This window comes from Haliaeetus leucocephalus, unplaced genomic scaffold (genome assembly GCF_000737465.1).
Source record: "Haliaeetus leucocephalus isolate CR32 unplaced genomic scaffold, Haliaeetus_leucocephalus-4.0 Scaffold184, whole genome shotgun sequence".
Taxonomy (NCBI): domain Eukaryota; kingdom Metazoa; phylum Chordata; class Aves; order Accipitriformes; family Accipitridae; genus Haliaeetus; species Haliaeetus leucocephalus.
In genome coordinates, this window is record NW_010972620.1 from 14552473 (window position 1) to 14567410 (window position 14938).

General features: G+C 40.6%; 1 protein-coding gene across 1 annotated transcript; it reads left to right on the top strand.

Moving 5' to 3' along the window:
- Nucleotides 1-208: 208 nt before the first annotated feature.
- On the top strand, nucleotides 209-3621 carry CH25H (cholesterol 25-hydroxylase). Its single transcript, XM_010564962.1, has one exon. The coding sequence runs from the start codon at nucleotides 2239-2241 to the stop codon at nucleotides 3061-3063; it is 825 nt and encodes a 274-aa protein (XP_010563264.1). The 5' UTR covers nucleotides 209-2238; the 3' UTR covers nucleotides 3064-3621.
- Nucleotides 3622-14938: the final 11317 nt, after the last annotated feature.

Consider the following 14938-nt stretch of genomic DNA (forward strand, 5'->3'; position numbering starts at 1 on the left):
GGGCTGCGCGGCCGGCGCCGCGGCGTGCGGAGCGGGCTCGGGGCTGCCCCGGCCGCGGGGCTGCTCGCCCTGAGCCTTCCTTGGGCTCCATGTTGCGGGACGCGCCAGTAATGAGACTGCAGAATGCCGTTATTTTTCCTCACGGGACTTCAGAATGTTTTTTTTCTATGACCTAATCGGCGGGCAAAATGCCCGTTCTTTAAATCGTAGCTTACAGGCGGCAGTGGTTCTAAAACTGCTGGAGGCTTCAGGTGGCTGGTAGGGACTACTCAGCCGGAGGAGAGTCGTTAGGGCAGCTGAGCAATTTCTGTCTATATCTCCCTTTGGAATACGTTATAGAATAAATCTAGTCCCCGAATAATTCTAATAAAATAGAGGATCACATATCCCAGCCGGGAGGCTTAATTTCTAATTGCAACTGCATAAATCAACAGAAGGCATCCCTCTCAGGACTATTTTCAGACCCAGCCGGTGATTGAGTCACAAATGCATTTTTCACGTCCTTATTGTGAAATAGAGGTCGGGATAAAATACAATCAGAAGACTGAAATGAAGCTCTTGGATATAGATCCTCATCCATTAAATTAGTGTCTCTCGCTGGCTTTTAGTTTCGCTGTGTTCAACAGTCTGAATTAATTGAGTTCAACAGAACAGTCTCACAACAGCAGAGAATCTGAATCTATTTCTAAAATGCATATGCAATGGCTAGAGCCTCTGAAGGCCGTACCATACCTGTCCCCAAGAAAGAACTTCTGATTGCCTGAATAATATAGCACAGATAATGTTACTGTTTCAGTAAACTCCCTGAAGTCTAAGGATAGAGCAAAATCTGCACTTCCTTAAGAGCAGAATCTCTTGAGAACAGTTGAGACTGAAAGCAAGCTTAAGTATTAGGAGAAGTCCATGCGTAGTTCAGAAAAGGTCACTGCTAGTTAATCATTCTTAATTACTGAGAAGCAAGGAAATTCCATCTCCCATTTCCCCCCATCAGATTTCTTTTCTGAATAGCAAAGAACTAAAATTGTCTGAACAAGCTTAATAAAGTCCTCCAGGAAGTTGAGCTCATTTCCAATATTAGAATAAGTGCTGTACCTACAAAAGAGGTGAGTTCATAGGAAGCTGATGGCAAGCTCTGTTTCCCTAAATGTTCAAAGCTTTGTTTGTCTTTTTCTAAAAGTACAAACCAAGTGATGTCTTAGTGGTTAAATCAAAACCTCCATCATTTACCCCTGAAATACTTTTATCAGATTAGAAATGTTGCGAGTAAAGCCTGCTAGCTTCTGTCTGCTATGTGCTTGCCTATCGTCAAAGGAAGACCCTTTACAGGACATAGGTCTAACCAGTGGATCTTTTAATTGCATAAGTTAGTTTGACACTTGTGTAAAGAATGATTTCCCTATCATATTGCTCAAAATGCTTTTGAGATGTGGAGTGAATATTGTACTAATGCAAAAATAATACTTGTCACTAAGTATCTGTTTGGAAGCATAATGAGATTTTACCTTGTATTCTTCCCAGCTACTGGGGGATATTTTCTTCTTCAAAAGTTGTTGGCTCAGTTTTGCATCTAGTCAAGTCAGGTGAATTTTGCCATGTCAAGTAGATACAGGAGCATAAAGGAGAACATGACCTCAAAAGTAGATGGGTGTAAGTCATAGCCATCACATTCAGACTGGAAGCATAGTGTAGGTCTCCTTAAGGTTTCGACTTAACCTGTTGTATACCCAAGGGATCATTAAGAAAATGTGTGTTTGCACACATCCATTACCCGCCAAACAGCCACAGGTCAGACCTGGGGTTTAGGCACACACACATCTTTGGTAGCAGTCACATAAAAAAAAATCAATGGTAGGTTGTATTTCCTTACTTATAAAGGCAAAAGGATAACAAAGGATGACACAGTTTAAAATTAGTAAGAGACAGCAGTTTTTCAAGTGTGTGCACTTGAGTGGAAAATGTTCCTACCCTCTTTCTCTGAATTCCAGTGTTAGAATTCTGTATTTCTGCTTATTTTTCCTATCACGCAAGTCTCTTGTAGAGCTCCAGTGATTACTCTGGCCGGATAATTCTGTTCTGAGATTGTAATGCATTATACCACTTCTGTATAACAGGAAAGGGAACTTCCTCTTTAAAGCTACGTATTACTAAGTAAGGAGGATTTCTGATGGGCGGAGTTCTCCCTTGAGCAGGCTAGATAAAGGCTTGCGGGATTTACAGACCTCTCAGACTGCAATCAGCATGAACTGCAGCCTGTCGGACAGAGTGCTGCTCAGCTACGCGATGGCTGGACAGCGGGACAGGTTGTGCCTTCAGTCTCTTTGGGACTTTGTCACAGCAAAGGAGCCATTGATCAAGTCACCTTTTTTTCCAGTGCTGTTTTCTTTTACAGCATACATGGCTTTCTGTCTTCCATATATTGCACTGGACTTTTTAAGCACTGGACTACCAAACTTGAGAAAATACAAAATCCAGCCACAGAACTATCCAACTCTTGGAATGATGGTGCCTTGCATTATTCAAAGTGCGTATCACCATGTTGTTTTGATCTTCCCGGTGACGTTTCTCCACTGGTACTGGAGACCAATGAATCTACCAGTGTTAGCTCCAGAGCTGCCTGAGGTCCTGCTGGAAGTAGGAGTTTGCCTGCTTCTGTTTGATTTTGAGTACTTCCTGTGGCATTTGCTTCATCACAAGGTGCCTTGGCTCTACAAGACTTTCCACAAGGTGCATCACAAGCATGTGTCAACGTTTGCTCTTACTACACAGTATTCCAGTGTATGGGAATTGCTCTCACTGGGATTTTTTGCTGCTATCAACCCAGTGCTCCTCGGATGCCATCCTTTGACAGAAATGATTTTCTTCCTTGTAAACATTTGGTTGTCAGTGGAGGACCATTCAGGATATGACCTTCCGTGGTCAACTCACCGACTTGTGCCTTTTGGTTTATATGGAGGAGCACCACATCATGATCTCCATCATCTCAAATTCAAATCAAACTATGCTCCTTACTTCACCCACTGGGACAAACTCTTCGGGACATTCACAGAGTCACATTCTAATTAAGGATATTTACCTGTGGACAAACTCTTACTTTTTTATAGACTAAACGGGGACATTAATTTTTCAAAGACATGCGGAAGATTGTATATTTGAAGCTGCCTGTAAAAGCAATAGCTATTTATAACAAATCCTCTTAATATATGTGTATTTGTATGTATACTTGGAACTGTCTATGTTAAATGACTGCAAATGGGAGGGTAAATATCTGTTGCTTAAATTTGTTTGAGTCAAAGGTGTAAGGGAAGCATTAAGAGACATTCTCTCTTCTTTCCTTCTTTCCAGCTTTCATAAAGCATGTATTGTATTACTGTATGATGTTTTATACATACACCAGAACAACTATCTTACTGTTGTAGGATGATTTATGATGTAAACAGAAAAGGTACACATCATGGATTTTGTGGAGTTTAATCTGCTAGAGCATATTATTGCACAATGATGTTGTAAAATATTGCTGCCAAACAAAGCTAGTTGGCTAACTGTTGCAATAATTTTGATATTTATATTTTAAACCTTGATGTACTGTCTGTTTTTAATAGAAAATAAATATGGTCATTCTTTTAAAATTATATTCTGTTTCATTTTATTCATCCCTCTGTTCATATTAGGAACAGGTATGATTCCTTTTGCATAGGTGTCATTTATTTGAGTTTCAGAGTTTCAGACTTTTCTTATTAAAATATTGCCATGTTATTTCAAAAGTGAACCGTTTACTTTTTCTCTAGAATCATGTGTTATTTTTAAATAGTTTTCAACTTTGTAGAAACAGAATATTAAAGAATGCAGTTTAAAAAACCATAGTGAAATTTTATTATTACATTTTTAAGAAGCTTGAATACTTTTCACTAAATTGAGAGAGCAGAACATTAAGCAGCCCCTTAATAAAAGGGAGCACTGGTCCTTTACAACCACATCAATTAATTGTTACTTGCATACAAAAACCTGGCAAGGAATATAAACAGGTTTCTACAAAATAGGTGATTCTTTCAAGCAGATTTCAGAGGAATAGAATCAAACCTTTCAGAATCCTAAACCATAGAACAAAACAGCTACATGTTGCTAAAAGAACAGTTATATATAAAACATTGCCATGTAGTCTCACAGAAGTCACACTGAAAAAAATAAGCATGATGAGATAAGCAGGTCTTCCATGTCTCATTCAGCAGAGATCTGTATGGACTTCTTATGGCCACTATATAACATTTTAATGCTTATAATCTTCTATCCTGTATTACTAATAAACTTCTCAGGATACTGAAGGGAACAGAGAAAGTGCAAATAATGTAGCGAGTGCATAACGAACACTTATGCATCATCATCCAAAAATGTCTTTGTCATTGTGTTATGTCTAGAGGGTTGTGTGACCTTACAGAGGCTGTTTGTCCAGGAGAAGAGCGAACCCTTAGTATTTCCAACAATGTGAACTTATAAAGGGAACAGCACTTTTGGACACTGCATCTTTTTGATAACAGAAAATAATTTTCATAAACATCTTCATAAACAGTATGAAATGCTGCAATCTTAATACTTAACTACTCCCTCTGCTCTCTGGATATCACACGACAGCAACCCTTCTTTTCAGTGGTAAGAACATGACACATCCAGAGAGCAAAACCCGAGGCTTAAAAGAATACAAAACTGGAATTTTTGCCATGCATCTATTTAGCTGAAAGAATTCCCAATCTTTCTGATGATTATAATCTTAAGTATTTTGGGATGTGCTACAAAGAGAGGGAAGTATTCTTTTTTTCTGCCAAATGCAGGAGGCAAAATAGGGTCTCTGATTTCTTTGAGCTGTTTAGCCATTTTGAGGTACCCCAAAGTTACCCTCTCAGTTCTAGAAATCCCACATAATTCAGCTTGGCAAATACTGAGCATCTGACAATGGTGCTCTGTGGTTTCAATGAGTTATATCTTATACTATAACTATATATTGTAACTATATACTATAACAGTCTGTTTCATGTACTATTGGCTCTCTGAGTAAGCAAGGTTAAGACTAACTGCTGCTTGGATACGTTGCTATAGGAAGCCTATAAGAAAATACTATAAGAAAGGTTGTCGTTGTACCCACGGGGATTATTCCGCTTTTTTGTGTGAAGCTTAAGACTTGATACAACAGATACATTACTATGGGAGAAAGAGTCCTAGTCAGCTGCAAGCAAAAGCATGCTTGCTCTTGTCAAGTCAAGTGAGATGATAGTCTCTTTTGGCATTGACAGGGTAGCATAACAGCAGTGAGGATGATCAAAGTGACAATGGAAGGAGGCAATGTACTGCATGATGGTCCTGCCTACGCCTCTCTCCCTCACATCCACAATGTTTGCATGACTTCAGACACACACCAAGAATGCATTTCCTCAAATATGAAATTTCCCCCAGGTGATATCTGTACTGAACCTCTTGCCAATCAGACCTGGAATCTCGGTTTAAAGGCTCGTTATTGCATGAACTTGGAATACTAAAAAAACCCAATAAACCAAATAAACAAAATAGTTGTCAAAAGAAAATTTGACTAGTACATGTCTGGAATGGCTTATTTGAATTCCATGCTAGAAATATCTGTACTTTGTCATCATGACATAATCCTAGCATACCTTGTCCCTCTTTCTCCAATACTTTGAAGGTAACTTAGGCTCTAAACCATGAGGGATTGAAACCATTTGTGTATTGCATGTACTTTGAAGCACTTTCTATAACAGTGAAAAATAATATAACTTTAGGTGTATGTATGAGAAACTCATGAGCAGAAGACCCAGACAAACATGTAACTTCAGGGATTTGCAATTCAATGAAAAGCAAAATATAGATGAAAATGTATACTGAAAAGAAAGCAAGTAAGAGTGGGTTTTTTTCCTGTTTTCATTGAAAGTTCAGCATATACTGTACCACCAAGCATGAGAGCACAGCAAGTTCTCTGTACTGATGGTGCTGAAATTTTAAAACAGGAATTTACAGAAGTTACTTCCTATGTTTGCATTTCCCCATGGTCTTTACCACAAGTCTTTACCAGACAAATGGCATGACACTCTATTGTAAGGGTTTATGTCAGAAAACCAAAACCAACTTTCTCTTTTCTGTTCCAAGATTCTTCTAGCTTCCTTCCTCATTATAACGTGACATGATGTGCCACACAGACTTCCTATCTAATCTGCCGAAAGCTAATCTGTTGTCATTTGTGAGTAAATAATGTTTGCACAGAACCTTGAAGCTATAAAATAAGATTTTTGATGCTGCTATTGTCCACTTTATATCTTTAGAAATCCTAACTTAATAAAGGTCAAAGAAGCAAGATTTTATGCATTTCTCTTTGTAACTGTATCTTAGTTCTTAGGCACATGGTTAAATACTGAATTCTTAGTCTGATCTTACAAATTGCAGGAGTTCCCAAATTCTCACTGGCAATTTAGCACTACTCTTCAAATTTAGGCTAAGCCTTTTAAATGATACCAGGTTTGGCAATTTTGAAGTAACAATATACAATACTGCAAAGGGACAGGTTTTTGCTCAGTGAGTGCGTTCTCAGCACTGCTGGAAAGTGTGCCTCTCAGGTGCTTCAGAGAGCGTGTATAAAGTTTAGAGCCATGCCGAGTCACTATTCACTTCTGAAAAAGGCTTTGTCCTTATCTGTGTTGATCAAATGCAAGTACTTTACAGGGGAAAACAACACAGTCTACAGCTATGATTTTTTTATGATTTGAAAAACAATCTATGTCATTAATGGATTTAGTGACTTGGTTAATCTAATCTAGTGCGTTATCTGGATTAAATGAAAAACTAGTATCTCTTTGGGCTATCCAACTGTTCTATCTCTAAATTAGTGTTGAAGCAATTTGTAATGACAGAACACTTAATTGTCATCCATTGCCCCTCAATGTTATTGGAAGGAGTGAATAACTCTTTGATGTAGCTTTATCTTAGTGGACTCAGCAGTCACTTCAGCCATTTCACTTATTCTTGCTTTCATGCACAAGAATTAAGCTTCAACTATTACCTGCCTACATCCATGCAACTCTTTCTGAAGCAGGTACAGTTCTGTATCTGAAAAAAATGACTCATCTTGGACTCTCTCAAAATACAAAACCCCTGTGGATTTATTCCCAGATTACCTTGACTGAGACTAATCAGTTCAAGCCTACATCACATTTACATGTAAACTGCATCTAAGACCGTGGGCTTAGCTGATGTGCCAGTTTGCTCAAACATTTAGGCTGGTCCTGCATTGCGCCGTACAATCCAACCTGAAAGGTCTTTGTAGCATACTCTGGAGTTGTGTTTGCATATGTTTTTCTTGTAAAAACAACTGCCAAACAATTGTTTTCCAAAACTTAAATGTGTTTCTAATTTATGGAAATTTGTAGTTGCTTAGGACACAGAAAAATGTGCCCCCCCCACCCCCACCCAATAGAAGCATTCCAGACTTTAAAGGGAACAGAACTAATGCAGAGGGGCTTTTAGCTGTGGAAAATGATGCTGAGTTTTTTTAATCTTTCTTTTCAGACTTCTTTTTAAAAAGAAGATTTGAAAAGCTTACTAATCGCCTTGTCCCCCAAACTGCAATAATTGCCATGATCAAGGCTGTGGATATGGACAGGGGGAGGAGAGAAAGGAGAAAGGGAAAGGAAACCGGTGTGTCTGCAGGCACTTCCATCACTGTCCCTCAGTGCAGTGCACACTGCCCGTCAGGTACGGATGGACTGCTGCTCTGATGTATCTTTTCCACCATGGCACAGATGCTTTCAGCCCTCAGGTTCTTACTGCTAGAGGGGTGCAGATGCCACATCCACACACATCTTTTCCTTTCTGTCATCTAGTTCTTTCTGGAAATTCCCACAGCAGCAAAACACTGCGACCTGCAAGAGGAAACTCCACCTTTGGTCAGCATAAATGCAAACATACTTTTGTGTCATCAGGTATAAGGTTAAGTTAAAAAAAATCTACAGGCACATGGACTGGAGTGCCTCCTCCATGCTCGGTTTTGAGATAACAGATTTTACATATGTGAAACCAAAAAGCTAACAAACCAAGCTGGATGGTTAGTAGGACAGGCAGGCAGAAACATGACTTTCGTTTCAGTCTGTTGAGGTGAATGTCAATACTATAGACATGTGATTTGGAGGCATGTGGAAGGATGTGTTACCTATACTTCCAGGGAGAGTTTAGATAGCAGGTACTTTTATTTGTCCTCAGAACTAAGCAGCAAACAATTCAGGGGATTAAGTAGCCCGAAGTCTAGGATGAGTGATAGAAAATCTGGTTTTAAGGTGACCAAGATGCACCCTCTTTATCAAAAGGAGATGAGAAAGCACTGCTAGAAATTGTATTGATGTAAAGCTGTTTACACACAGACCTTCACAGAAGCTGTGGAAGATTACACCCCTAAGAAACAACACGCTTGGGTAATTACAAAGCCCCTTTAAGTGATTTATTTACAAAACTTCCAGAGCTAGTCTACATAGCTGACACAATGAAATTTGTCAAGCTATGCAGGAGAATGACCATGGGAAATAGACGGGTGCTAAGGGCTGGAATGATTTAATACCATGTGAGCATGCTCCTCTGACACTGGCAGCTTACAAAACCTGCAGGCTCAGAGGTGGCCTAGTCAGTTGAGCTTACAGAAAGAGCAAAAGCCTACCAGCTGCCTTCCCTCTTTTTTTTATCTTAGTGATCTTCTCCACTGGTATTCTCTTCTCCTGGTAACCCCAAAACACCTCCCTTGAGCAGCTGCTGGCAGCCTCCCCTCCTCCCCTAAGAAAACTGGCTGAGTACTGCCAGCTGCGCTGCCGGGTTTGCAGCGTTTTTCACTCAGGCAGTCCGATGGTCACTCCCTGGTGCCTGCATCGGCTGAGACCCCATGATACATCGCACGCACGTGGTCTGCTGTGAATGGAGGCTTATTCCTCACAACCTGTCCTGGAAATCTACGTCTGAGAGGCCAAGCGCTTGCCTCTGTCCTTCTTCCTCTCCTGCTCAGCTCCATGCAGACTGGCTGGTATTTCGGGTGTTTTCTTTCTAGGTCTTTCCCCCGGTGGGAGAGCCTCCTGTTACCTCCCCACCTGCGTCTCTAGAGCCCGCGTGAGCCCAGCTCATCCCAGCTCAAGGAGCAGGAGAGGAGGCTTTCCCCTCCTGAATCTCAGTCCAGGGAGGCCTCGGTTCGGCTGGCTGTGTTGGCTGAAGTGACCTCAGCTCACGCTGGACTTCTCTGCTGGGTAGTAAGCGTGTTTGTGGCTGGCGGGGTAGCTCAAGTGCTCCCATGTGTGGTCTCTTCCACGGATGCAGAGCACGTGCCCAGTCCTCTGACGAGGAAGCCGAGCAGACCGCTGATGTGGGAGGGGAGGGGGCTCCGGTGGGGCCGTGCCTGTCGGGTCAGCTGTGGAGCTGCAGGACGCAGCCTTTGAGGGTGTCAAAGCTTCTTGCTGGTGACAATTCCGGCATGATCAGGCCCGGCTCAAAGTTGGAGCCTCAAGAAAGTGAAGAATGGCTTAGTAGCTTTGCTACTAATGTGGTAAGGAAAGCAAAAGTATATTTAATTACTCGTGCTGTGGGGTTGATTGTTTCCAGCTAGTGTCCTTCCTCTGTTCCCACAGCCATGGCTCATCCTGGATTCAGCACCCTCTGGTGCTTCTTGCGACTGACCTGTGGGGAATTGCTTTTCCAGTTATGACATCTCCATTTCTTATTACATAGCGTGCATGTTTCCTAAGCAAGAAAGCTGAAGCAAAATCAATAGCTCACAAGTGGCTGGTGGACAATTAATCTACGTAGCAACGCTCTTTTGCAAGTACCATGACTGATAGTTTACTATTTTATCTACTTTCTAGCAAATCCCAATGCTGTGTTTATAACCAACCCCCGTCTCCCACCACTGTTAAACCTAGGCCCTAAGCCTACTGTTCTGCTTCCTTTTCTTTCTGGAAGTTAATTGCCTGGTTTAGACAATATGCTCTATGCATTTTTTAGAGTCCTTTTTTTCGCCCTCTCTCTTTTTGTGACTCAGATTTGTATCTTGAATAATTGAAACACTTTTTAGAAGAAGGAATTTCATTTTCCTCCACACTTGGCACTGCTAGCAGAAAAGCACTGGTTTACTCTGAAAGCTATGGACAGATAACAAAAGAGCAGAGCATGTTACATGTGGAAAGGCACACCCACTCAGCCATGTCAGCATAACAAGCTGATTCTCTGTTTTATTTCCTTTGTCTATTGAACTTCAGCTTACTGCTTCCCTGCTCTTCTCTCAGACCTCTTAATCATAGGGTAATGGGATAAATTAGTGCTCATGTACTAGCATAAGTATTGTTTCTAGAAGTTAGCCATCCTGATAGATCCTAAAAATGTGCAGTTAGCACTATTTCAAATACTACTATTTATAATATAATTTTGAAACCCTGGGCAAACTCTAGGTGCCAGAAGCTCTACAAACACAGAGGAAAAAGCTCTCTCCCAGGAGGCTAGAGGCATAGTATGGACCTTCTGCATTCAGAAATGACTTATAGCACCTGCTTCTTGCTGCCAAACTTTCTTCTGAGACCTAAGCATTCCTTGAGGATGAATAATGTTTGTAATCATTACAGTTGAAGAAAAGCAAAATGAAGAATAAAATCAATCAATATACAGGTTCTTCATCTGCTGTGACCTGATGTATTTTTCCCACTAGGTCTGAGAGTAAGAAACAAGAACTAAACTTATAAATGTGAGAGATTTTTAACTCAAAAAATATGATGATAGCAGTGGAAGGTAAATATTCACTCCTTCCCTCCCAAGCATTTCAGCAGAAAACTTCAATTGTATGTTTTACCCTGCTATACCAAACAGCTTTCTTGGTACCTACACCTTCCTGGTGGCAACAGTGAAATTGTGAAGTAAGAGTGAAGAAATCTATAATGTATTTTGTGAAAGCTGTATTCACTTCTTTGTTAGAAGAATGTAATCAAAACTTTCTCAATACAAACATCTAAATTTGACTTGGCAGTAATTGGTTCTTTCAGGTATGTGAAAAGCTGATAAGTGTGTGTTATCTACAAAGCACTAATACCCAAACAAAGCAAGTAATGTTTTTTTTTTTATTTCCCAGTGCTATTATTACAAATCTTGATTATTTAATGTCGGTGTAGCACCTGCTAAGCTTCTAGCTGGCTGTGGCAAGGAGAGGGATTTAGAAGCTCATTTTGCTTGTTTCAATACACATGATCAAAGGTGTAAAATCCAGTGTTGTGTAAGGGTTTTCGAATAATTATGCTTGCACTTGCACTACTTGCACTACTTCTGCCTTTTAATGTAAAAATTCCTGACAGCAGCATAGAAAAAAATTAGCATACGATCCAAAGCAAGGTTTGGACTCAAGTCATGCGACGGTAACTGGTGTTCAGTCTAACTACCTTTGCCAGTGGCTTCCAGGGAAGAACTGCTTTTTCATTCTGTTTGGGTGGGAATTCTAGGATGAGATTATTAGAAATGGATGTGTGGCACTTCTGGTGATTGTCCAGCAATATGTGAGGTAGCTCATGATAGTGCATTTATATCCATTATATATAAACATATATAAAAAGAATTTTTATATATATATAAACAAAGCCCCATTGCTTGTTTTGTTTGGGTATTTATATATATTAAAAAAACCCCAAACTCTGTGGTATATAAGGTATGCTGTAAGAAAGCTGGAGATGACAACAAACCAGAGTTGCGGTTTGATAGATGCAAACTTCCCTCAAAGGACTGTGAGGGAGCACTGATGGGGAGTTGTGGGCATCCATGGTCAATCTCAGGAGCAACCTAAGGGCTTTCCCCCAAGTCAGGACATGCTGACAGAAAACAAGACAGCTGAAACTTGTGTTGTCGTGATAGTGTCATTTTTCGCTCTGTTTCAGAAGGAAACAACAGGCGACTGCAGCATCTGTCAGGGTCTTCCAGTAATTTGTGATCTTCTTGCACAGCTCAGCAGAATTGGACAGAGCAGGAGATGTCCCAAAGATATTAAGCACTCTCACATTTTATGAAAATCACTAGCTGGGCAGAAGCAAGAGATATTTACACCATTTCACTTACCCCTTTATAAAGAGGCAGGGAGGAACCAACCCTGGTTCACTCTGTGAAAGCAGTCTGATGGCCCCTGCACAAATGTGCAGCTCCAGATCAATTGCAGCCTGTGCTGTCTGTTCTTTAGCTAAAGGCCAAATGAGATACAAGCATGATATTGCAGCGTGCGTGTGTGGGAGGTGAGCTTTGGGGACATGGGAGAGGACTGAGGATTTTTGTGGGACAGTATAGAAAACCTGGAGGTAGCTGGTGATACTGCTGCGTCAGGGGGGACCTGGCAGAGGTTCTGTGGTTTTTGTGGTTGTAGTGTGTAACTCATAAAGACAATAATTCACAGGAGAGAAGGATTTACAACTCGCAAGCGGTTTCTTTGATTTGAACTATGCCCCTCTTTCTTTCACTGAAAAGATGAATATAAATGTGACAAAATCAGGGAGCCAACTCGTGATCCAAACTGTACAGTTCGCAGAAAAGACCTAATGATGAGCTCAGCAGTGTCACGCTGCTTCACAGGAAGGTGAACTCCAGAGCTGTGGCCCCTGCTTGCAAAAAGGGAGAGCAGCTTTTGCAAGAGTTGCTGGTCAGTGCTGGAGGAGAGGGAATGGTGGCAGACTGACCACATGGAAAGGCGAGCGCTGGGAAGCATGGAGTGAATTCTAGGCGGTAGCTTGTATGACAGACATTCTGTGTGTACTAAACACCTATTTGTACTTATTTCTGGAAGTCTGATGTGGTATAGTACCAGGAGTCTTTCATGACAGGAATCTTCTTGTCTTTAGTTTTCACTGCAACAAGAGGACTGGCAGTCAGTAAAACTGTGCTTCCTTGTTTCTTATTTTGGCTCTCACTGAGTGCTAACCTATTTGAATTAGCTAACTTGAATTGTGTAATGCATTATACATTTCATGTATTTGCTGTTGATCTTCAAAAAGTCTGATGTATTCACAGTAAGAATATGCTGCCTAAAAAGAAGCTCAACCTTTGAGGCTTAATAACAAATATGGGACTCATTTAAGAAAAGAGGAGAAAAACAAAAGAAGAGGGAAAAAAAAAGAAAGAAAAAAAAAAGAAGAGCAATAGTATGCCTAGGAATGCTCAACTTCTGAAACCACACCAAGGGTGGAGCAAGACAGAAATGTGACCATAAAGAATGGTTAAAAACACTACGAGAGTTGCAGTTTATCTGACATTCACTGAGAAAGGTAGGTTCAACCTTGACTAAATGATCTTGGTCCTAAAACCAAGTTCCAAAGTCTATGGAAGTTAATGAAGAAAGGATTGCCGTGAACTTCAGAGCTCACATTATTTTAGGACTGATAATTGTAGCTAATGAAGTTTTGTTATAGAATGGCAGCAGTTCTAAGTGAAGGCACAGAAATGTTGTGATTTAATTGCATGAATATGTTATTTTCTGTATTTTTAATTGTCACTGTCCACCAAAAAATGTTTGCAGTATCATTGTTGTAAACTTTTTTCCTAGGTCAATCACTTCTCTTTTAATTTATCTAGTTTAGATGAGTTTAAGACCCAAGATTGCATGATAGTAATGTAAACCATTATAAATTCTGGAAGTAGAGACATTAATCATCAAATGTAGTAGCCTTTTCTGAGAAGAAAGATACTCCACATTAAGTGGAGATGAAATCACTATGAAGAATTTTCCTAGAAGTTGCAAATTGCTTTTATTTGTCTTTAAACCTGTAAGATCTTTGAAAATTGAGTAGACTAGTCGGGAAGCTATGGGTAGATTCAGTTCATCCAGCTTTTTTTTCTTACATGTGACTGTCCCATAGATCCAAACAGATCGGTTTGTCCCAAACCATGTACTCTGGCCTCCAGTCTCTTCGACTGTGGCAATCCATGCTGCCCTTCCTTCCACACATGATCTTACAAATATCTGTGAATCCCACATCCTAGCAAAACCAGCCCTTGCCTCATCCAGCTCAGCTATCCCCCCAGTTCTGCATCCCCACCTCCAGAAAGCCTATTTGCACAGGGTAGTTCCAGCTCTTTCCCCATACTCCCTTCCTCTTGCTCCTACATGGCTTACTACATCCCTGCACCCATCAGAGAGAGAACAAGCCCTGGAGTATATCTGAAAATGAAAACACACCAGCTTTTTTTTCCTTTCTTTTTTTTTTTCTCCTTAATTTAGTTTCTCTTTACCATTTTGCTGTCAGCTTGAGCAAGTGACAGCTGGCTAAAACATCATCTTACCAGTGCCAGAAACACTTCCTCTTTTGGAGATCAGTTGAAATGAGCTGTGCTTACTTTGCTTGAGCAATACTCTGAAAGCATTCCCCTCGCCTGCAGGTATTGCATTGATCTGAGTTGTGTTATCCTGGCTGGTATAAGTTGTTTTGCATCTGGAATAGAAAGAGTAAAAAAAAAAAAACAACCCAACACTTGAGTGGGCCGTAATCCTTTGTCCCAGGTAGAGGCTTGGTTTTGGCTTGCAGCATGTCAAGATGAAGATTAAACCTCCCCGCCAAAAAAAAGGAAGTGCTGATGAAAACTTCAGCAATGTTTCCTATAAGTCGAAACTAACATCTGAATCTGGAAGAGAGGAAAAAAAGCTTACTCAAAAGTGCAAGGATCTGAAATGTTTTCTGGGGTTTTCTCAGCTTTGTGATACAAAAGGGGAATAACAGCCTTTAAGGACAGAGAGAGTGGAATTTTTCTTGTGGTAAAGAGGGATTTTCCAGTCCGTGTGAAATCCTGTGTTAGTCCTCAAGCAGCATTGTGAAGGTAGCAGAACAAAATCTGTGAAAATCACTAGTCTAAACACTAACTAAGGTTAACTATCTCTGCCTATGCAGCAAGGAGAATTGCTCTGTGT

Bases quoted from the DNA above. Each gene is read 5' to 3' on its own strand.
- CH25H (XM_010564962.1), top strand. From the start codon at position 2,239: ATGAACTGCAGCCTGTCGGACAGAGTGCTGCTCAGCTACGCGATGGCT.